The sequence below is a fragment of the Hyaena hyaena genome, unplaced genomic scaffold (assembly GCF_003009895.1).
Source record: "Hyaena hyaena isolate Hyena2069 unplaced genomic scaffold, ASM300989v1 scaffold_285, whole genome shotgun sequence".
In the NCBI taxonomy this organism is placed as follows: domain Eukaryota; kingdom Metazoa; phylum Chordata; class Mammalia; order Carnivora; family Hyaenidae; genus Hyaena; species Hyaena hyaena.
This window is the reverse complement of record NW_024080917.1, coordinates 1,791,418-1,816,467: the sequence shown is the minus strand read 5'-3', so window position 1 is coordinate 1,816,467 and position 25,050 is coordinate 1,791,418. Positions and strand designations below refer to the sequence as shown.

Below are 25,050 nucleotides of genomic sequence, written 5' to 3'. Positions count from 1 at the left end.
GTGTCACTTGTGCTCGGGAACAGGCCACCGAGGGCGGAAGGCAGCAGAAGGGGTCCCCAGGCGCGGCCCCGCAGCACGGCAGGCGAAGGCTCTACTTACTGCTCCGAGCATGATTCTGAAAATCAGCCACCGAAAGCCCCACAGAACGATCTGGGACGGGGGGGTCCCCGTGGGCAGTCGAGACAGAGTCCAAAGAGGGCACAGGAAGATTCCCAGGAATCCCGTCTCCAGAAGCTGGGACTCCCATCCTGCAAGGAGCACAGTAAGAACACGAGGGGCACGTTAGCAACAGCCAGACGCTTTCCACACTCGGCTTCTCTTAAATGAGACTTCAACCAGGGCAGGTGGTCTCAGCCCCCGGCCAGGGCACCTGTCAGAGGGGGCAGGGGCACGGCTGCGGCGCCCGAGCCAGGCCCTCGGCAGGGCCCTGCACAGACCCGACGCGGGCCCCACGCTCCGCACACACTGCCATTGTTTCAGTTCAGTGGGTTTGTACACGAGGTGTGTGGGCTCTTCCCCGAGGGGACCTCACCGGGACACACGCACACCAGGCCAGACAGCCTGACCCGGACGTGAGGGTCCCGGTCCGCCCCGGTGACGGGGGAGGCCTGGGGGGGACACACGTACAGGGACAGGGGCTGTAAGTCAAATGGCCCCTGTGAGCCCCGGGGGGCCTGGCCTGGGGCGGCGGCAGCTCCACTGCAGGATGTGCGGCGATAGTGGGGACCCTATCACAAGCGCGGTGAGCGGTGCAGGCACAGCGGGGGCGGGTGCTCCTTGCACCCACGGACACGGAGGCGGCCCATCGTGGAAACAAGCGACTCGAGCAGCTTCCTGGCTGCTGTCACTCAGCCTTTCAGAGACTAATGGCATTCTGCATGGTGCACACGCGCTCATTAACGTATCTGGAGAGAGTGGGAGGGAGTGCGTGTGCGCACAAGCAGGGGAGCGGCTGGGAGAGAGAGAGAAGCCCAAGCAGGCTCCGAGCTGTCAGCACAGAGCCCGACACGGGGCTTGAACCCACGAACTGCGAGATCATGACCTGAGCCGAAGTCGGGAGTCAGCGGACACTTAACCAACTGAGCCACCCACGTGCCCTTGCACACATTTTTTTCATCTCGTTTTGATGAATCTGATAAACAAGGGGCGCCTGGGTGGCTTAGTCGGTTAAGCGTCCGACTTTCGCTTAGGTCATGATCTCGCGGTTTGTGGGTTCGAGCCCCGCGTTTGGCTCTGTGCTGACTGCCTGCTCAGAGCCTGGATCCTGTTTCAGTCTGTGACTCCCTTTCTCTCTGACCCTCCCCTGCTCACGCTGTCTCTCTCTCTCTCTCTCTCCTAGAAATAAATAAAACATTTAAAAAAATTTTTTTTGATGAATCTCATAAACTTTATGCAGCATGAAAGATGATCTGGACAAGGGTCCACGCGCTATGGTTCCATTCACAGAAGGTTCTGGAAGGAGCAAAACTGATACAGGGGAAAGCAGCGGGAACCGGGATGCTGGGGCGACACCCCATGACTCAGTGGGTCAGGGGCACCTGAAGGTCTACGCATTTCATTGTAAACTCTTTCCTAAAAAGAGAAAACCACCATTAACAGACAACCCTAAATGAGTTCTGAACCTGAGATTTTAGGGCTACATGGACGGCTTGATGCCTGCCACTTACTTTGACAGGCACTGGAGGAGGAGACGGGGGACGTGAAGATGCCCGCCAGCAGCCCGCTCAGTGTCAGGCGGGTGCGTGGGCTCTTCCTGTGCCATGACATTCTTCCTAATAAAACGGGGCACCATTTACTCTCATGTGTTCTGTGGATTTCTGAAGCCCCGGTGCCCCATCAGTTGATTTCAGGACGAGGTCCGCCTGCTGTGAGGCAGTGCCCGGCACCGGGGCTGATGCGCAAACCGGCCCCCACCCGGAGGGGCGGTGAGCCTTGCCCTACACGGGCCAGTGTGGCGTCCCCGTGGGCTCGCTGCCTCGGCTGGGCCACATGCACTTGTGCTGGGGTCACTGGGGCCACCAGAGCACACTCTGCACCACCCAGAGAGAGTTCCAGAAGGAGAAGGAGGCCCAGAGTGCCGGGAAGGGGGCATCGGTGCCACCTGCGCGGGGGATAGCCACGGGGACTCGGCCTGGCTCCCCAGCGCCCGCCTGCACCCGCCCAGAGCTCAGAACCCCGACTTCTCTAAGGAGAAGCAAGTGTTTGCGCTCCGTCTTGGGGGATTCCAGACGCAGACAGACCGTGCCCCTCGAGGCAAGGCTCTCCCTGTCCATGGGGAAGGGGGACCTTTGCTTTACAGTTTACTTCAAACTCCCTTTCTTGTCTCAACTGTTAAAAAACCCCGACTTTGTTCCTTTTACGAGTCTCGAGTTTTACTGTGAGAGGTGGAACAGCCACTGAATTCGGACTCCTTTCCTTGGGGTGTGTTTTGTGATCTGTGAGACCTCACGGCCCAAGGACGCTGCAGAGCACGGACGTGACTGGCCACTGCAGCAGTGACGGACGTGTCCGCTGAGACGCGCCACGCGTCCCGATCCCCCTCCCGTGTGGGGACAGCGTGGGCGGCAGGAGGCCAGGGCCACCGTGCCACATGGGGCGGCTGGCACAGGGGCGTCTGGGCAGAGCTGGCCGAGCCCCAGAGCCTGCCAGTGTGGCGTCCGCCAGAACGCCGCGGGTGCGTCTGCTGGGCCCCGCGGTGCGGAGCCGGCCCTGCCCGCGCTCACCAGAAAGCCCGCGTAGACTCCGAGACGCTCGCGTGGGTGCGCGTTCCCCAGAGCGCCGGGCCCGCCTTCTCTAATTGCCACCTCACTCTGCACAGACGTGACGAGCGGAATTTTAATACACAGCTTGAGTGACACCAGTCAAAGTGATGTGCGGATGGCGGAGCCCAGGGACCCCCCTAAGTGCCGGCAAGCAGGCGATGGGGTGGGCAGGGGACACACTGCCACCTTAGGGATTCACGTGTGCTGGAATGTACTGGAACATTCCCCACCCTGCGAGGTGCTCAGGGAGAGCAGAGCCGCCTGCCCCCTCACCACCCCCCCCAATCTGGCTGGAGCCACCACCTCGCCAGCCCTCAGGCCATCAGCGCCCGCGACATGGCCGGAGAGGAAAGGGTCGCCCGCAGACCCACCTGCTTCGCTCTCCTTGCCTGGATCTCCTGGGGCCGCGCAGCTGTGCCGCTGCACAGACGCACCATTGTTCCCCTGCGTGGCGGGAAGGCGGCCCCGGAAGACACACGCCCAGGGCGCCGCCGGGCGGCTTCCCACAGCCCAGAGGCGCGCCGCGGGGCCGCCACCGCAGGACGTGCCTGCCGCTGTGACAGACTGACCCAGACACAGTCGGCAGGTCCCGCTGGGGACCCGACCTCAGTTACGAGTCCCACTCGAGAGGGCGCCTGCGCCCTTCCCACCCGCGCTCACACGTATCCCCTTCTGGAGGGGACGCCGCACGCTGGTCCCTCCACCGGTGTGCAAGCGCTGCTGGACACAGCAGTCCGAGGGGCCCCGGGAGGCTCTGCCCCAGTGGATGCTCCTTGGGGATGAGGCCTGTGTGCTGGGGGGGGGGGTGGTTGCAAATGCCTGCTAGGAAGCCACGAGACGTGAGGTCCACGCAGCTGCCTGTTTCTGGAACTTTCCCTCCTGTGGCTCCTGGCTTGTTTCCAGTAATGCTGACAAGTGCCAAACAGGCCGCGTTTGGGAAGCTTCCGTGTGAAAGTGGAGGAAGTCCTTCCGCTGAGACCAGCGTCCGCACTTGGGACCAGACGCTTGGGCAGCGACCGCCTGAGCAGCTGCCGGGTGGCGGGGCGGCTCCCAGGCTCCGTTTGCCCTTCTGAAGAGGAGACAGGCAGTGGGGGTGGAGCAGGTCCCCCCCAGGGAGGCTGCAGGGTCACCCCACCCGGTGCCGATCGGATAGCGAACCGCGGGCCACCCCGGTCCACGTCCCCAGGTCCCCACGGACACGGCCCTGTGCCCTGCGTCTGCCGGCGGCCTGTGCGGTCGGAGAGGTGATGTTCTCCTGACCGGTGCGTCTGAACCAGCACCTGGGGCCGCACGGCCTGTGACGTGTGGCTGGCCATAGGTGACTTCCAAGAAAGACCCCGTAACGCGTGCTGGACCTGGGCCCTCGGCGTGTTTCCACAAGAGGAGCACAGGGCCTGGGTCTCCCGACCCCACTCCTGACGGGTGGGGGGGTCCCTTGCCCCTCCTGCTCAGCTCCGGGCACCTGCCCCCTGAATCAGAGCTACGTGGAAGTAGTGCTTACCGTCCGTGTGGACCGAGGGACGTGCGGAGAGTGAAGATGCTCTTTTGTTAAAGATCCAGAAAATTTGGCACCAAGAGGCTGGACCTGTGCCTGGCGCCCTCAGGAGAACCGCGTGGGGACAGGGACAGCGGCCTGGCCACTCCGCAGCGATCCCTCCTCTGGGGACGGGAAGCAGACCCGCCTGGCCAGTGAGGGGCGGCTGGGGAGGGGGCTGGGGAGGCGGCAGGGCTGCATGGCCACGGGGCTCAGCATGCACACCACCTCTGTGGAGGTCACCGAGTCAAGGTCCACACGGCATAAATTAAGCCACTTGTGACCCAGGAGAAAAGCATAATCTGAAACAATGCCTCAGAGGCGCGAGCTACACAGATGGCCACGCTAGAGAGAGAACACCGACCAGGGCCTCGTTACCTTCCCTGGAATTATTATAGTTACTTAGAAAGAATAATTAAGCGTTGCACCTATGGATCCTTCAAGAGTGACAGCCACCATCCGCACGAGAAGCAGGAAAGCCATTAGCTCCGGGTTAAGAGCAGGGAGGCAGGAGAAAGACGCCCCCTCCCCCCCCCGACGGCTGTCACTCTCGAGGAGCCCCACCCTGGCACCTTGCAGAGCGCTGGGAGCCTGCAGTCACTTTCCCGTCTTCCCAGGCTCCGGCTCAGGAGGGAAGCACACCCGAGTGTGCGCCGCACGGTCGCCGACACGGCACAAAGGGGCTGCCGGCTGCGGAAACTCCGGGGGCCCCTCGCGTGCTGTCGAGGGCGAGAGCGTGCCACGGGCACTGCTCTGGGTGACCTTGCCCCTCACAGGTACCAACCAGCCCCTTCCGTCCCCTGCAGACGCTGTCGCCATGGCAACCAGCTGCAGCCAGGGCATGTCACACAGGCGCCCGCAGAGGACACGGAGGGGCCGTGCCTACGTGACCCCTTTCCGCCACAAGAATGGCTGGCATGGCTGCTCTGGCCCTAAGGGGACGACCAGGGCCTGAGGTACAGATGCCAGCCCCACCGCAGGGATGGGCCTCACCCCTGTCCGCCTCCCAGGGCTGGCCTGGAGCCTCCTACGTCCTCAGCCCTGGCGCCCGGGACCTGCCGGAGCTGGATCTGCCCGGAACCCTCCGGAACCCTCCAGAGCCAGTCTGAGTGGGGAGAACGGGGCACGTGAGGCGCTGCCGACCTTGCTGTCTGCCCGCGCGGCGAGGCCAGATCTCTGAAAGGGCCGAGCCTCACACTTCACATGCAGGGGTTAAGTCCAATCAGATCGTAAACAGGAATGAATTTTCTCGCAAGTAGATATTTTTGAAAGAGTAGGTTAAAGGTTTCAGGCTTCAAATAAACTCATTTTAAGCTGCATGATCCCGATTATGAATCGTTTAGAAAATTGGGAATCTGTGTCGTAAGTCTGTCCTTGGGCACCGCAGGGAACAGGAAGTGACCTGTGTGACCCACACGCCCACACAGCGACCCTCCGTCCCCCGCACTTTGTCACGGTGCCGGTTAATGCTCGGTTACCATGGCAACCAGACTTCCTAGCCCCAGGTGTCCCCTGTTGCTCAGAACTACGCAGGTGTCACCAGCCTGCCCGAGAACAAAATTCAGAGCAGTGACCTTCACTGGCTTTACTGGGTTTGGATAAATACGAAAATGCTTCCTGTCAACGGAAATTAGATCTAGCAACAGAGGTTTCTCAGGATTAATATATTCGCATATTTGACACACATGGGGGCTGAAGGGCATGTCGCATTACCATTTCTTTGTCTTTTGTTTCCCGCGCATGAAAATGAGCCAGAGCTGTCGGAGGGGCTTGCGATCCTGAAGGCCTGCCCGTCGCGCTGTCCACGGCCGCAGGGCCGCCCTGGGTCCGTCCGTGCGGGCGCGCGGGCCAGGCGGAGCGAGCCCCTGCCCACACCTGGGGCCCCGTCCTGCGGAAGGGGGTCCCCCTCGCCCCGCGCGGTCCTGGAGAATGACCTGCTTTTCTAGGTCTTCCACACACCCCTCAAACGCTTTCCGGGTGCCCGCGATGCTGCCAAGAGGCTCGCCCTCATCACCTGAAGGAGGGCAGGGCCTGGCCGCTGGGAGGGGCTGGCCTGTCTGTCGTCACGTAAACCACAGACTCACCGCAGTAACGGGGAGGGTCGGTTCATCTGAAAAGTAGGAAGCGGTCACATTCTCCTCCACCGGGCAGTGCCCAGGCCCCCCGGCCCCCGCCCCCAGCACACGGTCTCCGCCAGGGGGTCATCACGGTGGACGCCCGAGTCCCTCCTCTTGCCACACGGGGCTGGCTTCACACGCCTCTCAAGGGGAGGAGTCGCTGTCCCCCCGGCGGGCAGCTCCGCGTCACTCACATGCCGCACGGCCGCCCCACGGACCCGCCCCGGGCAGCGCGGACACCCCTCGGGGCAGGGAGCAGGAGGCGGGCGCCAGTCACAGAACCGGGACCCGGGGGGCACTGCCGGCAGCCGGTACTGTGCAGAAGTTGTGCGCAAAGAAGCCTGGGGCGGTGGCTTGGTGACGGGAAGGGTCAGTGATATCCTCAGGCACCACATCCGAGATGCCGTCGGGGGAAGTTTCCAGGAATGCTTGCTCCAGAAGGGTCCGTGCGCAGCGGGGGATCGGGGTTCGGCTAAGTCTGCTGACATGAGCCATCAGGAAGACAATACACGAGCGCCCCGCGGGGAGAGGGTGAAGCTACCCGGCACCCCACTGACCGCCTGCCCCCCCACCCCCCTGCCCTGCACGCTCCCCGCCGCCACCAGCGCCCACTCCCCCGGCCCTTCGGCGGCTGTCTCCTCGGAGGCCACCGTTCTCAGGCAGGGCCTTCCCTGGACGTGCCGTGCGGCCTGGGCCTCAGCCGTCCCTGCACGGCCTGCCCGTCCCACACCCCGAATGTGGCCCCGCTCTGCACACACGGTGAAGCGTGGTCAGGGGTGGGAAGGAGGACCCGCCCGCGAGGCACAGACACAGAGCCAGGGAGGGGAGAACCAAACAAGTTCTCCAACTGGAAAAGAAAGCCTCTCAAATCCCAGTTTCCCAGGCGACTGTAATGGCCGTCGGGCGGACAGAACTCAGAGTGGACGTGAAAACAGCGCGAAGCAGGTACCAGGCCCGAAGAGCAGACGTGGGACCTGGTGGGGCATCGCCGGAGGGGCCTCCTCCCGGAGGAGACGACGGAAACGGGCAGAACAAATGGAAAAGATATTGGCAAAAATGATCCACACTTGATAAAGGACCTAAGTTACAGATTCAAGAACCCGAGAATCCTATGCAAGACAGTAGCCAAAAACGCCAAGAGGCGCAACGTGGCCAGACTGCTGTGAGCCGGCAAGGCCCAGGCAGAGGAAGGTGAGCCCGTACCTGCGGAGAGGGGACGGGCGAACGGCAGCGAGTCGTCAGGAACCACGGAGGCGAGAGGACCCTGAGCGCAGGGGGGCCTCGCACCTCACGGACTCCCCCTTCCCAGAGGAGAACTGGGAGCTCGTAGCTTCGCCAACAGCGAGGCGCCCAAATCACGTGCGCGGAGAGGATGCGGAGACAGCGGTTTAAGGAGGAAGGAGAGCCTTCGCGCCACCCCAGCTCGCGCGTGAGGGGAAAATCGCTGCCCTCCATCGGCGGGAAGGGTAAGGCCGGCCGTCTGAGCAACCCAAGGACAGAAAGTTCTCCACCACCCCAGACTGGGCCTAAAAAGACTCAGAAACACAAGCCGTTCTCTTCTGGACATAAATTGAGCAGGAACATTGTGACTTCCGTGCTTTCTATTAATAACAAAAAGATGGAAAACCCCAGGCGTCGTCATAAAACCACCGTAGCCTAAGAGAACGCAGAAGGTTCCCCGGCACTAACCACCTCACAGCTGCTGTGTTTGGGGCATTCTGATTTCGGCTTTTCAGGGACGTGAGTCCTCCGGCTGCCCTTCGCACAGCTGATGCCGGCCCGCCGGCCCCACGGGCCCGACACCAGGGATCCCGGGAGCGGAATGTACGGGACACAACTGTCTGCAGAGAGGAGTCAGCTGAGGACTTCCGGAAAGTTAGCTGAGAAGCCAGGCGCGAAGCCAGCCTTGCCCCCTTGTGGGGGGCATTATGCAAAAAGTCCCGGAAGTGCTTTTTCTTTTTAATGTTTGAGAGGGAGAGAGGGAAGGAAAGAGCATGAGCAGGGGCAGGGCAGAGAGAGAGAGTCCCAAGCAGGCCCCGCACCGCCAGCGCAGAGCCCAGTGCAGGGCTCGATCCCACGAGCCGTGAGCTCGCGACTCAAGCCGAAAGCGAGAGCCAGACGCTCAGCAGCCGAGCCCCTGGCGCCCCTGTGACGTCTCGCACAGACTCAGCCGGACGGGCCGAGGGCTACCTGGGCATCAGCGGGAGCGACACTCATTCTCTGCATCCTCACGGGAGTCTGGATCCCACGGGGCACGCGTGCGTCCGGCCCCAGTGTGTACTGAGGGCCCGCACATCTCGTTGTGTGGTTTGTCCGTCATGTCTGCTTTTCTTCACAAAGCGTTTGCTTAGCTTTTTACAAGACATTCCCATGTTCACTCTAAGCTTGGCTTGTAGGACAAATGTCTGTTTAAAACGCTGTGGCTCCCGGTCTGTGTGACTAGAGCCTCGCTGAGGACCTGCACGCTGACGTGAACATTTAGGGACGAGTACGTGTGTGTGGCATTAACTTTGAAACACATCAAAATATATGATGGGTTGATGGACGGATAGAGAGATTAATAGATTAGTTAAATAACGGGGAAAAATATCTGGTAAAATACTACCTGTAGGAGTGAGATGGGCCATATATGGGTTTTTACTATACGATCCTTTATGGGTTTTTTTGGTATGCTTGAAATTTTTCATAAAGACATGATTTTGTTTTTTTAAACATGGCAACTATTTTTTATTTATGCTCAAAGTTTATTTATTTACTTAGAGAGAGAGAGAGAGAGAGAGAGAACACACGCACGAACAGGGAAGGGACAGAACGAGAGTCCCAAGCAGGCTCTGCACGGTCAACACGGAGCCTGACGCGGGGCTCAACCTCATGAACTGTGAGATCGTGACCTGAGCCGGGTCAGGAGTTGGATGTTTAACCGACTGAGCCTCCCAGGCGCCCCCGGAATGACAGGCTCAAGAGTCCTAATAACACGTAGTCACTGTGAAAATAATGAGAAGTTCTAAGACTTGAAGTAGAAAAAAATACGATTGCCTACACGGAAAGTTAGAAGAAACATACAGAAAATGGCATTAGCAGCGACTGCAAATGACGTGAAAAGGAACCGTGTAGGGCACTTAGGGACCAAGCGATTCTCACGCAAGCTGTCGAGGGAAAGAAAAAAGTGTTTATCTTGAGTTTTCCAGAGAAACAAGAAGCAGAGCAACCAAACAGTTGATGAAACTAAGTTACTTTGAGTTCAGAAAATAAAGCAACGCAACCCAACCCAGACGAGTGCAGACGGTGACAGACTTCGGGTGCAGGGCGCGCCCTCCGGGGCGCCGGGCGGCTCAGGCGGCTCAGGCCGTGATCCTGTGGTTCCAGAGTCTGGGCCCCGCATGTGGCTCGCTGCTCTCCGTGCGCACAGAGCCGGCTTTGGATCTCCCGGACTCCCCTCTCTCTGCCCCTCCCCAACTTGCACATCACGTGTCTTGCACGCGCGTGTGCTCTCTCTCAAATAAGCGTTAAAAACCACCACCACCACGCATGCCGTCCAGACAGGCCCTGGCGGACAAGCCCAGGCGCTGACCACCAAGGCTGCTGGCCCTTCGGTGCTGCTGAGGGAGAACTTTCTAAAGGCCGGATCAGGCTGGTGACAGCCGGTCCCTCAGCAACCTCACCGTCGCAGGGAGAGGAAGGGGGGCCTGTGCTTTCTGACCAGCAGTGACTCTGACCCGCACCCACAAAGCGTCCCTGCCCAGATCTAGGCCGACTGTGGCGCAGCCTGGAGCCCTGTGGCTGGTCGGCCGGCGACAGGCCGGGTGTCCGGGGCCCGGAGGGCAGTCGGCTCCGTGCAGGACTAGCCCCGTCCAGTCTGGAGCACAGAGGAAGGAGGGGCGTGTCAGGCGCACACCCGGACACACGGGCTGAAGGAAAGGCACTTGCTTACCCGCAGCCGGGCAGCAGCCGAGCATGGACTGAACGGCGGGGCCCCAGGGTGCCAGGTGCGCTGCCGGGGCGCAGACCCTGCCTACAGTGCACATAGTGACGCACGCCCGCTGGAAGAGCAGAGCGAAGGCGATGGGTAAGCTGAAGCGGGGGCCGCGGCCTGCCCAGGCGCCCCGTGTGCGTGCAGACGGTGTGCGCTGCGGAGCCTCATCATCACAAGGTGCAGAAAAAGAAAGCAAGGGATCCCCCTCCACTGGGACACGGAGAAGCGGCCGCCAGCAGGCGTTCGAACCCCGACACACTGCACCGCGCTGTCTGGAACTGCCACTTGTCCCAGAAGCCAAACTTGCGGTGAATATGAGAATAAGTCTTTTAAAAAGGGGCTTAGAGGGGCGCCTGGGTGGCTCAGTCAGTTAAGCATCCGACTTCGGCTCGGGTCATGATCTCACGGTTCGTGGGTTTGAGCCCCGCGTCGGGCTCTGTGCTGACAGCTCAGAGCCTGGAGCTGCTTCAGATTCTGTGTCTCCCTCTGTCTCTGCCCTTCCTCCACTCGTGCTCTGTCTCTTTCTCTTTCAAAAATAAATAAATATTAAAAAAAGGATACTTTTTTTTTAAATGTTTTATTTATTTTTAGTAGAGAGAGACAACGTGAGCAGGGGAGGGTCAGAGAGAGAGGGAGTCACAGACTGAAACAGGCTCCAGGCTCCGAGCTGGCAGTCAGCACAGAGCCCGACACGGGGCTCGAACCCACGAACCGCGAGATCATGACCTAAGCGAAAGTCGGACGCTTAACCGACTAAGCCACCCAGGCGCCCCTAAAAAAAAAAAAAAAGATACTTAAAGTCTGTGGAGACACAGCCACACGTCACAGAGGGACCCGCGAGCAGAAGGAGGCTCTGCGAGGCCGACCAGTCAGTTGAACTCTGAGAACAATTACTTTTTTCCAAAACAGGAGACCCATTTTCAGAGTGCCTGGCTCCCCTCAGGAGGCACAGTCCTGGCGGCTGAAGCCGGGTGGGGGGCACGGCTGGTTGTGCGCTGGCTGTCGGAGCCGCAGGGGCAGCCCGACATGGGAGCGGGGAAAGAAGCACGTTCTCTGCACAGGAGTGAGCGGGGTGTCACGCGGGGCCCGAGGGAAGGGAGGGGAGCATCCAGGACCCCGGCGCATGACAGCCACATCGTCCAGGAAGACTGAGGGCTCCGCTCCAGTTCACGGACCACGTGGGAGGGGCACCCTGCTCCCCAAAGTGCAGAGCCCACATGTGCAAAGGCCCCGGGGCTCTCGGCCACTCTGGGCTCCGCCCCACTTGTTATTTTATGTTATTTTCATTGGTGATTATGACTATCATTGCTGATTTTGGGACCATCAAAGAGTGAGAAAAGGAAGAGAGTTGTCCATTCACTGATGCTGAGCCAACTGTCTGGGACCTGCGTCCCAAAGCCGAGAGACGGGTGGTGGCCGTGAACCTTCCCCGGTGAGCTGCACGGTGCTGTGTGAGCTCACTGGCCGGCACTTACCTTGCCGCCTGCTGTGAACGGGCACATGCTGAAGTGGGCAGTGCTCAGATGCCAGGCGAGGGCCTGGCCACACGCTGGGGCAGGACCTTTGCAGGAGTCTCTCAACAGAACCACACGCATGCTTAGAATTTAGGAAGGGGCCGAGCCATGGGGAGTCCAGAAACTTCTGAGGCCTGGAGAGCGCCACTTGGCGTGGCGAGAAGCACGGCTTCCTGTCTCCGGAGTCGCTGCTTTCATCCCCAAGCCCTGGCCTTTTCTGAAGCAGATCACACAGCTCTTCCTCGGATAGAATGAGGCTTCTTGCTATCAAAACACACAAATCCCGAAACACAGCACAGACTGAACAGACAGGAGGCTAGTAGCTTCATCCGGCCCCGCGGAGGCGCCCAGTGCCACACGGAGCCCACCCCCCCGCACCCAGCCCAACTCCAAAGTGCCCGCAGCGCTCAGTGCCGGTCAGAAGGGACTCTGCTCTCCCGCCTCCTTCACGTGCACGTCCAGGCCCACAGCCGGCCTTCCCCAGCTGTCTGTCCATCCTGCCTCACCAGCCTTCCCGCCCTGAGCAGGGCAGCAGGTGCTATGGTGGCCTCCATGAGCCGCCCTGCACCGCCGGGGTGGGGGGGGGTGGACACAGCGTGCCAGCAGCAGGGCGGGGCACGGGTCAGCCGTGCATGGGTCTGGACAGGAGGCTGATCCAGTCTCGACACCCAGCACCGGCAGCCACCGTAGTCCCCACACTCAGAACGGGCCCCTGAACCCCACCCCGGTCCTGCCTCCAGCCACCAGCACCACGAAGCCCCCAGTCCCAGGAGAGGAGAGGACTTCCCACCAGGCCAAAGGCACCCACCCGGCTGGGAGTGGGCCTCACTGCACCCTGTGGGCAACGCATCGCCAGCTCCCTCTCCTCTCGCCGCCCCCCCCGCCCCCAGCTCCTCCACCCTCATGCCCAGCTCGCATCTGTTCACACTGATCCAACGCTGATTTCATTTTTTTAGAATCAATTTGTTAAAACAAATTTGTTAACCCTTAGAAGCAAAAATGTTCACTGAAGATAAATCGGAACTAAGGAGAAAAGTAATCTGATCACTCAGAGATAAATCTTATTAACTCGTTGATCATATACTTCAAAATAATTTTGCAAGATTTTTCTCAAAGCAAAATGCAGGGGTGCCTGGCTGGCTCAGTTGGAAGAGTTGGACTTCAAGAAAGTCCCCCAATTTTTAATAATGACTATGTGGCCTTAATATATATACACAAACTATTTGAGAATGGCGCTGGGTCCGCCCCCCCCCCCGGGGTGCGGGCCGGGCCCAGAGACGGGCTTCCAGAGGACAGGGAAGGGGCGGGGAGAATGCACCGCACACAGGACGCACCTGGAAACACACCTTCACCGGGTGATCCGGGTCGGCACCCCCTGCGCTGAGTCGTGTGTGGACTCAGGCCCCCGATCTGGTGCCGCGAAGGGCCCCTCCCCTCCGGGACCCGTCTCCTCACGAGAACCAGGTAAACCCAGTGTGAGGGACACTGCCAAATACGTGACCAGAGCTGCTCAAAGCTGTCAAGGTCGTGACAGTCCGAGAGACTGGCACAGACCCCAGTGGACAAGCAGACGAGGCGGCGTGTGCCGTGTGGCCCAGGGGGGGCCCCGGGACTGGGGGGCGCTGGCGGGAAAGCTGAGACACCCACAACCGTCTGTTCAGTGGATGGAGCGGACATCCCCGTCCACCAGACCAGTTACGTGCCATCTGCAGGGACGCAGGGCGAAGGCCGATGAGGTCTCTGCATTTTCTCTGCAACATTTCTGTGAGTCAGGAACTAAGTCAGATCATCTTTTTAGAGGTCCCGTTGACACATGTCGCCAGGGACAAGCTAGGGGCTGGCTTGGCCTCGCCCCTGGGAGGCACGCGCTTGACTCTCATGAAGAGGACAGAGGCTCTGTCTTGGATGAGAGCCCCCCCCCCTCCCCCCGCCAGCAACCTGGAACAAAGTGCGGCCGTGCTGCTGTTCACCCCGAGTCGCTCCTGGGATGCCAAGGAGCGTGCCGCCCCTCGCTCCGTGGCTCGTTTCCCATTTTGTGCTTTGCCTTTGGTTGGGTTCAGTCAACAGATTGTGGACACCTTGCTCAGCGCTTCTGTGTCTAGTTCAGTGTCAAGCAGGAAGAGGTGCTGTGTCCCAGACCGAGGCTGCATGCTGCCAGGCCAGCTACGTCCCTGACAATGGCCGCATGTGCCTCAGTGCCACCGGCTCCCAGAAGCACCAGAACGGGTGCTGCGGCTGTGCTGGCGAGCGGAGTTCAGGAGACCCGTCACTGAAAAAAACAAAACCGATCCGTTTTCTCCATACGAGTCACACACTCCACCAAGCATGGGGTCCTGGACCGCCAGCGGCCTTGAGAAGGGTGACAACGTGAGGACGTGTGCCAGCCTCGGAAGACCGAGACCGCTAGCCTCCTGGCGGCGTCTCAGTGTGCACCCGTGCACGGGCTCACCATGGACCAGCCACTGAGCTCCTCCCTGTCCCATGTGCCGTGGTGATGGTGGGGACCCCAAGAAGCCCCAGCCCTCGTGGGCTGACTGTCTGGTGGGAGGAAGGCAGGTAGAGAGACGATGAACCGACAGACACGTAAAGACCCACGTCAGAGGGTGGGGAGTTGGAGAAAAACGAAACTGGGTGCAGGGCTGGTGTGGGAGGGGGACTGGGGAGAGGCCTGCGGTCCTGGGCGCTCCTGTCCCAGTGGGGGCACCCAGTGCGGAGGCAACGGTGAATGGACGTGGCACAAAAGTTAATCACAACCCCATCTGCGGGTCAGTCTTCTACATGCTCAAAAGACAGTCATCAAGGCTAAAACTGAATGGAAAACCAGCAATGCTCTTTCTTGTCAAAGGTGTTTACGTAGAGACCAACCAACACGCCTGTCCTAAGTACAGGATTCTGCTTTAAAAGAGGTTTAAAATTCTCAGTAAGAAGAGGACACAAACCATTAAGAAGAGATGTGTTCTACACACTTTGGAACTATTAACGGTACTAAAACTGCACCGGTATCAGTGTCTCCATTCAATGAATCCACAGAGACAAGAGCTGCTATTGTAACAGCAACAAAGCATGGCTTCCTCGCTTAAAATTTCTGTTTTAAAATATCAAAGCATTTACAAAAGAAACTGGCACACAGCTGCTACCCAGGGCTAACCTAACAATGCCTCTCCCTGTTACTGGCGTTGGCAAAGGTCAGGCTTGCCGACGCTGTGTTCCTCTTGCATCCAACAATGGGGCATTGGAGCCAGGAAGCTCCAGGGACACACACCAGATTCTGGAGGTTCCAGGCCAGCCAGGGGCTGCGGTGGTGTCTGAGGAGACCAAAGCTGTACGCTGGCCTCCCAGCTGTTCGCTGTGACTCGGGACACATCAGTGTTTACCTGGCAGGGAAGCAGCGTGGGGGCTATGATTCCTCTGGCCTCAGGCGGCTGCAGAAGTAAAGGGAAGGACCCATCTGACCAGCTGCTTTTAGCTGTCGTCAAACGAGATAAAGTATGATTTTAAAAATGTGATCAAAACATGGGCTTAAAAATGATCCTTCCTAAGTAAGAATAATGCTCTTGAATATACACAGGGAAGAAGGCTATGGAGAAGTGGCTGTGTCTCTGAGCCTTACCCCCAGCACAACTGGGTACCTGGCTCTGTGAACCATAAAGATCTCTAAGATGGGAAGAAGGACAAATAGGTCAGGGGTACGCAATCTGGCAAAGAGTTAACCTGCCCCAACAGTCTCCAACAGGCATCCACTCCAAGTGGTAACAGTTCCCAAGCAAAAATCTCTACGAAGGGGGGGAAAGGGACTAACAAATTATCTAATATGTTTGATTCAGTAAAAATAGTATTGGGAGGAGTCAAATAGTTGCATTGGTATATTTGGAATGAAATGTTAAAGCATGATCAGAGATGAAAAATAAAGCAAACCAAAAAAGAAGAGGCAACTATTAACTCCAGGAAAAACAAAGAGTTATTGGAAACAAGTAAGCACAATTCACTGTGGACTCAGGAGATGACATTTAAAACCATGTAAAGCCTGAATGTGAGTTTCATAAATTGTATTTGTGACACAGTTGTACTGATATGAGGGGAAGAGAATTAAGGATAAAGAATAATTAAGGATTAAGGATATTATCACTCATAATACAAAGGATATTGAAAAAGCCCAAATATGATTCACCAAGAACCACCTACGTAAATGTATTATTCACAAATATGGAGGTAAATACCAGTAATGGTAGAAAAAGTAAAGGAGTTGCTCCAGGAAACAAAATGGGGTGAGCAGAGGTAAAAGAAGACACTGCTGTTTTTGTTATAAGCTGTGACATACAATTTCTTTCTAGTCCATGCACATGTCTAATGTTTTTTAATAATTAAAAGAACAATCTTAAGCCCGATTATCTGCTCACAGTGTAATAAAATCAGAAAATGGTCAATAAAGGGTGACCTACAAAACCCTGAGGACTTGGGACTTTTGAAACTCTTCTCTCAACAGCACTTGGACCAAAGAGACATCAGCACCGGCAATTATAAAACTACACTGTGCCATTATCAGGAAGACACTCGAGTCTCAAACTGACAGGGTGTGTGGCCAGGGACACAGTCAGAGGGGAGTGGTCCCCTGCCTCTGTGCTTTCATTAGTAGATAAAAAGAGATGGAAAATTAATGAGGTAAACAATCAACTCCAGATCTTAGGAAATAATAAACCCCTTCCTCCTAGAAAGAGGAAACAGCTTATAAAAAGTAAAAATTAATGAGCTAGAACACATTTTTTAAAAAATCAGATACCACCAGTTTTTTTAAAAGACCCACAATGGAGACAGCCTATGGCTGTTTTGACCACAGGGATAAAGGAGGGAACAGACAAGCACTCAGTACTGCCCAGGAGCTGAGCCAGAACTACAGCTGGGGGTAGGGGTGGGAAGGCCACTCTTAATAGCATGTAGCCATGATGCTAACAGCAGGAGGGTACAGGGGAAGAGCATGTAGCAGTCAGACAGACCCCGGCCACAGGGACTTCAGCAAGTCTCCAGAAAACAGGGTGGTGACAAAACTATGGTTTTCAACCCCTAGGAGACCAACACCCAGGAGACTCAGCAGTTCGTCAAATGTGATGTCACAATCGCTAACACGAACTGATGAGAACTGCTATGTTAATTCCAAAGCACGTTCTCTGCCACATTTAATCGGTAACAACCTTCCCGTTCTAAAGTCTTATTAAGTTGGATACAAAGCATTTTTCACCTTTATATTTCAAAGTATCGGAAATAAATCCAAAAGCCCCCCAAAAGCATATGCTAGTCAAACATCCACATCTACGCAATTTAATAAAAATAAAAGGCAGTTTAGAACCATTTCAGACAAAAGCCACCCACATGGATTCCGAACAAGTGTGAATAAAAGCAACAAAATGCTTCCTTGCTATTCTAGAATTCTGCATATTAAAGACATAAGCAAGTTTCAGAAATAGAAATGGGTAGCTAGATTTGATGGGAGAAATTGACAATAAGCAAAATGTTAATGATCGTGTAAGGAAAAAAAAGGTCTTTAAAATAGATTTTCTTCTAGGTCTTAGTAATTTTCACTAGATAGTCTTTTTAATTTTTTTAAAATGTTTTATTTATTTGAGAGAGAGAGAGAGACAGAGACAGCATGAGCAGGGGAGGGGCAAAGAGAGAGGGAGACACAGAACCTGAAACAGGCTCCAGGCTCTGAGCTGTCAGCACAGAGCCCGACGGGGGGCTTGAACTCACAAACCGTGAGATCATGACCTGAGCCGAAGTCGGACGCTTAACAGACTCAGCCACCCAGGGGCCCCGTGACTTTTCCCTTTCAACGTGCTGGTGTGAACACTGCACACCCTGGGGACCACTGTGCCGCGGGTCACAGCCAGGGGCACCGTCGCTTATGTGAGGAGGGTGCCGTGGGTGACCCCCCTGGGCCACAGCCGCTCCCTGACGGCTCCTCCTCTGCGGCAGAGGGTCTCCCTGCACTGGTGACCCCTGGAACCAGAGGGCGAACAGTGGTGTGCAGACAGAGGCAGCAGGGCAAAGAGAGATGAGGCGAGAATACCCCCCCTGGATCAGGACCGGCCCCAAGGCGCTGGGCAAGAGAGCAGCAGTTTCTGGGGCGCCACAGGGAAGACCCCGCGCAGGCTGACGGCGGACGGCCTCGGGTCGGTCTCTGGGCCCGTCTGTCAGGTGGCTGCAGCCAGCCAGGGCTGCTCACAGCGAGTAAGCGGCAGGAGCCATTTAAGACGGCTTCTCTCACTCTGGAAAGAACGATGTCCGCTAGTTGGGACGGCCCACGGCCCACGCGTGTCACACAGGAGCTCCAAAACCAGCCAATGCAGGCCTCTCTGTCCTTCCCAGGGACGCGAGCGGACAAGAGACCAAATCCAAACGCTGAGTGGCCCTTGTCACTGGCGGGGAGCAGGGGGGTGCAGGCGGACACCCACGGAGCCACGCGAGGGGAGTGCCTATGCTGAGCCCCAGCCCTCAGGGAACCACAGGGAGCCCCCCGAGAGGGCGCACAGCCCGGCGAGCCCACGCGAGAGGGCAGGCGAGGCTGCCTCTGATTACGGGAGTGATCTGATTACAAGACGCTGCCTTCTCGGGCTTGGGGGCCGGGAAGGGAATTAGACGAGCCATAAATTAAACAGAGGATATGAGAACCAGGCAAAACGCAGTGCCGAGGACACGGGTCTGGAGACGGTTTGGGGACCTGCTGCCGCGGAGCCCGCCTGGCGCTCGGAGGCCGTCCGGTCGCTTCCTGTAGGCAGGCTTCGCTCCAGCACTAATAGGTTTTAATAAAAACTTCCAATTGGACCAGTAAACCCCTCATTAAGCTGTTTTTAAAGCATGAATTTAAGAGCAGCAAGGGTAAGGGGTCACAGGCAGCATTTAATTCACAACGGCTGGTGGGAGGTGCTGCTGGGACGGACTCTGGAGCTCAAGGGCCCAGGCCGCGTGAGAGTGGACGCCGGCACCGGACCTGCCTGAAGGTCAAACTTGATGAGGCCGCAGCGAGCAGAGGAGAGTGCAAACACCCAGCACAGCCGCAGCCTGCGTGCACGGGCCCTGCAGACACTGGCCGGCCCCTGACGCCCCGCGCGGCACGAGTGCGCCCTGCCAAACACGGCCCGTGCGGGTCCGGCACCCGCCCGCCCGTCCCCCAGCTCACCCCAGCCGCCTGCCGCCACCCGGCCCTCCCAGCCTTGGGAGATCGCCGTCAGCCGTCCAGGGGCCCGCTCCCTGACCCTGTGGCTCGCGGCCGGCCCTGCCGGTGTGGCCTCTCGCCGTTCAGCACATCAGGACAAATGAACAAACAGTTCACCCGCTGAGCCCCTAACGTGTCCTGTTCTCACCCAGATGGGCCCTCAGTGAAAACAGAATGTTCCTTTCCTACAAAGACGTCGCGAGCCATGGAGCCCCACGAGAATCCTTCCCTCAGGCTCCTCATGCCCCAGGGACGGGTGCCCACGCTGTGTGACCACGAGGACCCGGGGGGATTTGCTTCCCGCGTTCCGGCACCGTGTGAGATGTCAATCTAGAAGCCGCCCCCGGAGAAACGAAGCAGGCTGGCCCCAAGGCTGCACACGGTCCCAGCGGCGCTAACGTGAGGTTCACGCAGCCTGAGGGTCTTAGATCAGTTTCCACCTGCAGTTTCCCGCCCCAGCTGGGTCTCAGAAGGGGCCAGATCCCCACGCCCCTCAACAATGGGCCTCTGGCCCACGGCGGCACAAGAAACAAAAACCAAAGCCTGTGCAGCGACAGGCAGAGCGATGAAAAGCTATGGAAGGAAGTATCCCCCCCTTGAAGAACGCGGAGGCGTAAGCCAAAGGCGCTCATGAGGCACATGCCCCTGCGAACGGCAGGTTCCAGAAGCTCCTGACCATCAGTGTCGGGGGAGGTGGAGACCCGCCGGGGAGACCACCTGCACACACCGGGGTCCCTCAGGTTAAAGTCACAATCAAAGTTCCGTGATCCTTTCTAGGGCGGGAGACACTCTGGAAGCCTCGGCGCCTCGAACGGCGGAGAGGTCTCTGCCCGTCCTCCTCCTGTGGGTCGGGGTGCGAGGGCCCCGTGGCAGCTCAGCTCCTGGTCACAGGGCCTGTCCCCTCTGCAGCCGCCAGCCGGCCTCCCCTGGTGCCTGGGGTGGGGGGTGGGGCCTGCGTCTGCGGAAACACTGGGGGGGCCAGGGGGCCCCTCTTGGGTCCCAACCTCACCCAACACAGGTGGTCATCAGGGCTCGGGCCACATCGTGAGGCTGTGGGCAAGAGCTGCCCGTTCGGGGCAGATACGACGGGAAGCACCAGCTGGGCCCGGCCTGCTGGCTCCTGCGCTGCTTTCAATGTCGCAGTCAAGTGGGCCCCACCCCGACCTCATGATCATCAAAAGCACTCTCCTCAGGGCAGCAGGAAACAGCACTTACAGGGGACCTGAATTAATTACTTTTACACCCACTCTTTGAAGTAAAAATTACCAACCCAGCGCCCTTCAAGGCGCAGCCGTGGTGAAAGCGTCGGCAGAGAAGCAGCCGGCAAGGAGCCTCCTAGGCGCGTGGCCTTCCTGCTGACTGGTCGTCCCAGCTGGCTGCACACGGGCACTCGAGAGCCTGGGGGCCCCGGGCCAGCAGCAGGTGCCGCTCACGCTGGCCAGCAGGACCCTCAGGACAGTGGAAAATGTTCCAGAAACGTGGAGACACCCCGAGAGGCGTGTGGTCAGTCTGAACAAGGGAAGGCACTAGAAAGAGGGCTTGGCCCTGCGCGAAGGGAGTTATGCTTCACCCACCTGGTCCTCACAGGGTCAGAGGAGGCGGCTGCTTGGGTCCCCGGAAGCAAACAGGCCGGGGACTGCACCGGACGTCCCTGGGCGGCGGACACGGGCTGTGCCGCGGCTGGCGGTGCTTGCGGTGATGCAGGTGTGGCTAAGGCGCCGCACCTGCGCTCAGCTGACTCTAGGCCGCCCCCTCGGCGGCCGCGGGGGGGCTGGGCCGCGTTCTCCGCCATCTGCGCCGCGGCGGCTCCGCGCTGGGCGATGGGGGAGGGGGCGCTGCTTCGTCAGCGTCCCCTTTGCAGAAGAGAGTCACAGTCAGTGGGACAGCAGAGACGCAGGCCCAGACGACGCTCCTCGAGAGCAGAGAGCCCCGAGTCCTCGACCGCGGCCCCAGGCGAGGCCCGCCGGCCTAAGGCCTTTCCGTTTGGCGGCTGTGGGGCCTGGCGGCTGGGCCGGCCCTCGGCCGTGGCTGCTCGTCCGCTGAGGTTAATGAGGGAGGCCGAGCGGCCACACCACGCGGACACCGCGCGACGCCTCCCTCCTCAGGGGCCGCCTTCCGGGGGAGACGCGTCAGCAAGTTGGCAGCTTGGTAGCAAGCCCGGCCCACGGGCGCCGCGGGCTCCCAGAGCCCGGGGAAGGAGCTCACGAGCGCCAGGCAGCGTCTGCGGATGCGCAGACGGGGGCGGGGGGCGGAGGTGTTCACCCTCGGAGCAAAACAGCGGCTGTGGGCCCCAGAGCCCCGATGCTGACGCCCCCCCCCCCCACGGTCGCCACCTCGGCCTCACAGATGCCCACGGGGCTCGGGCACCGCCAACCAGAGGGAGCGGAGGGGCCGGGGCTCTGGACTCCACGGGAGGCCTCGGCGGAGCAGCCCCGCGAGCCTCTGCCACCACGGCTGGCCGCTGGCTTCACCACCGCCGACTTGACGGTAGCGTGGGGCCGCTGCCGCGGACTCGGCGCATCGGACGCAGGGCCTTTCCCCGCCGGGAGGAGGGGTTCGGCCCCGTGGCCTGGACAAGGGCCTCTGGTCACATGGAGCCTGACGCCCTCGCTGGCGGCGAACTTCACGCCCAAACTCCCAGACCCCCCGGGTCACGACTGCACCAGGCTGGGAGCTTGCGGACTCCAGGTAGCGCGGCGCTCCCCCACGGCCAAGGGCGCAGGGGAGCCGCTCCCCACGGAACTCGCTGCTCTCTTCTCGCCGAAAAGGCTAAGGCACAAGGAAGGGCGGCCGCGCCCGACACCGAGGGCCGCGCCCGGCCGGCTGCGAGGCTGGTGACGCTGGCCCAGGGCCAACGGAGAGCTTCACTTCCAATTTTAAATTTCAACTCTCGCTTTGTCACCTACCTTTCAAGGTAATTAAGGATCAGATCATTTCTGTGACATCAAGCCCCTTTGCCTGAAGGACCCCTCAGCAGCCCCGGCGGACCCGCGGGGAGAGCCCCCCAGGCCTTCCCACTGAGGACGCTGTGCTGGCCGACCCTGGGCCCCCCGCTCCGGGACCGATGGGCGCGCCGTAGTGATGTCTCTGGCACCGCTGGCTGCGAGGAAGATCGTCTCGTCCTCTGGGCCTTCACCCGTCGACCACGGTGTGTGGGGGAGGGTCTGGGGCGTGTGCCTCTCGCTCACGTGTGGAAAGTCCTGGGCTTTTACTTCCTCCAACCTTCTCCTGCCTGTCGTCTCCCTTTCCGTCCGCCTCCCTGCAAGGCCAGCAAGGGCGCCCGACGCCCAGCGCCTCCGTCCGGCCCTGCCTGCTCGGCTGCCGTCCGTGCACGGGCGCCGCCATGGTTTCCTCTGCTGCCCCGCCCTTCCTTACCCTGCGGCTCCAGCATCACCCCTGCCGACCGCTGCACCTCTTCATCCACAGTCAGCAGGCACGTGTTCTCCCGCGTGAGGGTGTCGAGACGTTATGTTTATGTCGTTTATGTTTATGTCTGTTTATGTCGGGCGCTTGCAGAGAACCTGTCGCTCCTCAGAGGAGCCGGGTTAGCCAGAAGCGGGGGCTGCGGTGACACTGTGGCCCAGCAGGGTGGGGCAGCGAGACGCGGCCATCCAGCCGGACCCTGGCTGCCATCAGTGCCCTCCGTGAGCGGCCTCTCCCCACGGGCCGTGCCCGCCCATCGGCAGAGTGGGGCCGTTTCCAGCCCCCTCCTGACCCCCTCCACCCCACTGGGCAGCAGAATCGGGGCCCCCCCGGGGACACGGCCTCTGCTTCAACCCCTTCCCTGGGGCCTCGGGGGATGTGCAGGCCGGATGTCCCTGCCCGAGGGCAGTCTGCCCTCCCGCACGGGCCACCAGGGACTCGCTCTGCGGCCTCCCGCGCCGCTGCACCAGGCCTTCTCGCACGCCCTGGGAGGCCCACAGGCCAGAGCTCGGAGCTGCCGCGTCTGTGACGCTTGGGGGGCCTCTCCCTGCCCCCCGCTCTCGGGCTTGGTCAGAGGTGAAACCAGCCACGGCCCCACACTCCCGAGCCAGCGGCGGGGGGCGGGTGTCAGACCCCGTGGCCGCTCCACGGAGGCGGCTCGTTGGCAGGTCGGGCCGCGAGGCTGCCTGGCACAGCACCCAGCCGCCGCTCTCCGTGGGAGGGGCGCCGCACACGAGGTCTCCCCTTCTCGGTGTCCGGCTCCCGGATGGCCAGGACGTGGCTGGTGTGCCCGGTGGACGTCGCGCAGGTGCCTGAATGGGACACGTCACCTCTCCCCTGGGTGAGCCGCTTCCTACCGGAGCCCCAGACGGACGCCCGGCGGCCCTGCTCGGGCTGTCCTCGCCAGCACCCCTCGTCCTTCCCTTGTGGTGCCGCCTGTGTGCCCGCTAATCCCGTCGCTCTCTCACGTCATGTGCTCTCGGGCACAAGCACACGTCCGCCTTTGTCCCGGCAGCGCGGGGTCGTCACCTCGGCCCGTGCTGGTGTGAGGCAGCCCCCACCCTCCCTCCAGTCCTCTGTGCCCTTGCCCGACGGCACCTGGCGTCCATTTCCGCTCTCTAGCTGGGGTGTGAGTCCACGACGCCGAAGCGCTCGCTGACGCGGTGCTGAGGGCCGCTGCTTCCTGTCCCGCGCCCGGTCTTTCAGACAGGGTGTTCTCAGAACGCCACCTTGTCCAGCAGCGTTTTACCTGCACCCCCACGTGTTTCCAGTGGCTGGTGGAGGGGTCACCACACACACCCTCACCCTCCTGAGCTCTCCTCGGGGCGTGAGGCCCCCCTGCCGCCCTGGAGCCCGTCGAGCCTGGGCTGCGTCCGCCAGGGAGCGTCACGCGTCTCAGGAGTCATGGGACTTACCCAGCCTGGCGCGCCACAGAGAAAGCAGGAGGGGAGCGTGGTCATTCACGCTGACCCCGGACTCAGCTCTGGGCTGCACACGCCTGCCCGCGGCCAGCACGTCCCTCCCCGCCGCCCCGCCGCTGGAGAGCAGGGGGCGCCTCTGCCGCGGCCAGTTCCCCTGTCTGAAGTGTCCGCCCCGACACGAGGCCCTGGCTTCCGTCGGAGTCACCGGCTCCCTGGCTCTGCGCCTTCAGGGCCGCGTCCAGACCCGCCTACTGCTCTCAGGATTCTCCCTTCCCCTTGGTCGGCGGCACCGCCTGGGCCACAGACACGGCTTCCTTCCCACAGGCTGTGCGGGCCTCCCCGGTTCCTGAGTCTGTGCAGGTGTGTCTCTAACCAACGTGGAAACGGCCTCACCTGCCCCTCGCCCCGCGGCTCCGTGCACGTGCCTCCAGCCCCCAAGCTGTCCCCCTGGGCACCTGAGCTCTGCTCGGCCCGGGGGCTCTGGGCCCCACCACGTGCTGCTGTCACCCAGCCCCACCAGGGAGCCGTCATTTCAGACGCCGTGTTTCCAGTTCTCAGATTTCTATTTGGTTCTTTTCTCTCCTCTCGTCGCGTCCTCGCCCGAAAGCCCTTTTCCTGATTCCTAGGGCCTCAGCGCAGTCACCACAGCTGCGCAGGGATGGCCTCTATCGGCGATCATTTCCCTCCAGGACGGGCCCGGAACCTGGCCCGTTGCTCCTCGTGTGGTGGGGGATCTGCGGGGCGCCCAGGCTGTCAGGTGCGGGGCTCCTGAGGGCCCCCCGCGTGTGCTCACGTGTCTGTGGTACCGGCACGCGGGAAGGCCGGACCCGGAGATGAGCTGCGCTGTGTGTGCCCTGTCCACCCGGGGGCTGAGTGGTGCCCACGGCCCAGCTGTCCCTCAACAGACGCCACCGCACATGCTCACTGGGGGTGTGGCGCTCCCTGCGGGGCACGGGCGCACTGCCCAAAGTCCTCCCCAGGTCAAACGAAGCAGACATCTGACTGCCGCGGGGTGTCCCACCGGCACTAGCCCCGGGCGAACCCCTTCCCTGCTCAGGGGGGTCCTGGGCACTCAGCACGGCCTGCAGGGAGACGGGCT

General features: G+C 60.3%; 1 protein-coding gene across 1 annotated transcript in view; it reads right to left on the bottom strand.

The window, feature by feature from the left end:
• LMF1 (lipase maturation factor 1) overlaps nt 1-25,050 on the bottom strand; it is an 82,799-nt gene that overhangs the window by 34,845 nt on the left and 22,904 nt on the right. Inside the window, exon 4 of the mRNA XM_039246822.1 lies at nt 100-248. Coding sequence (XP_039102753.1) covers nt 100-248 — 149 coding nt within the window. The remainder of the gene's footprint in view (nt 1-99; nt 249-25,050) is intronic.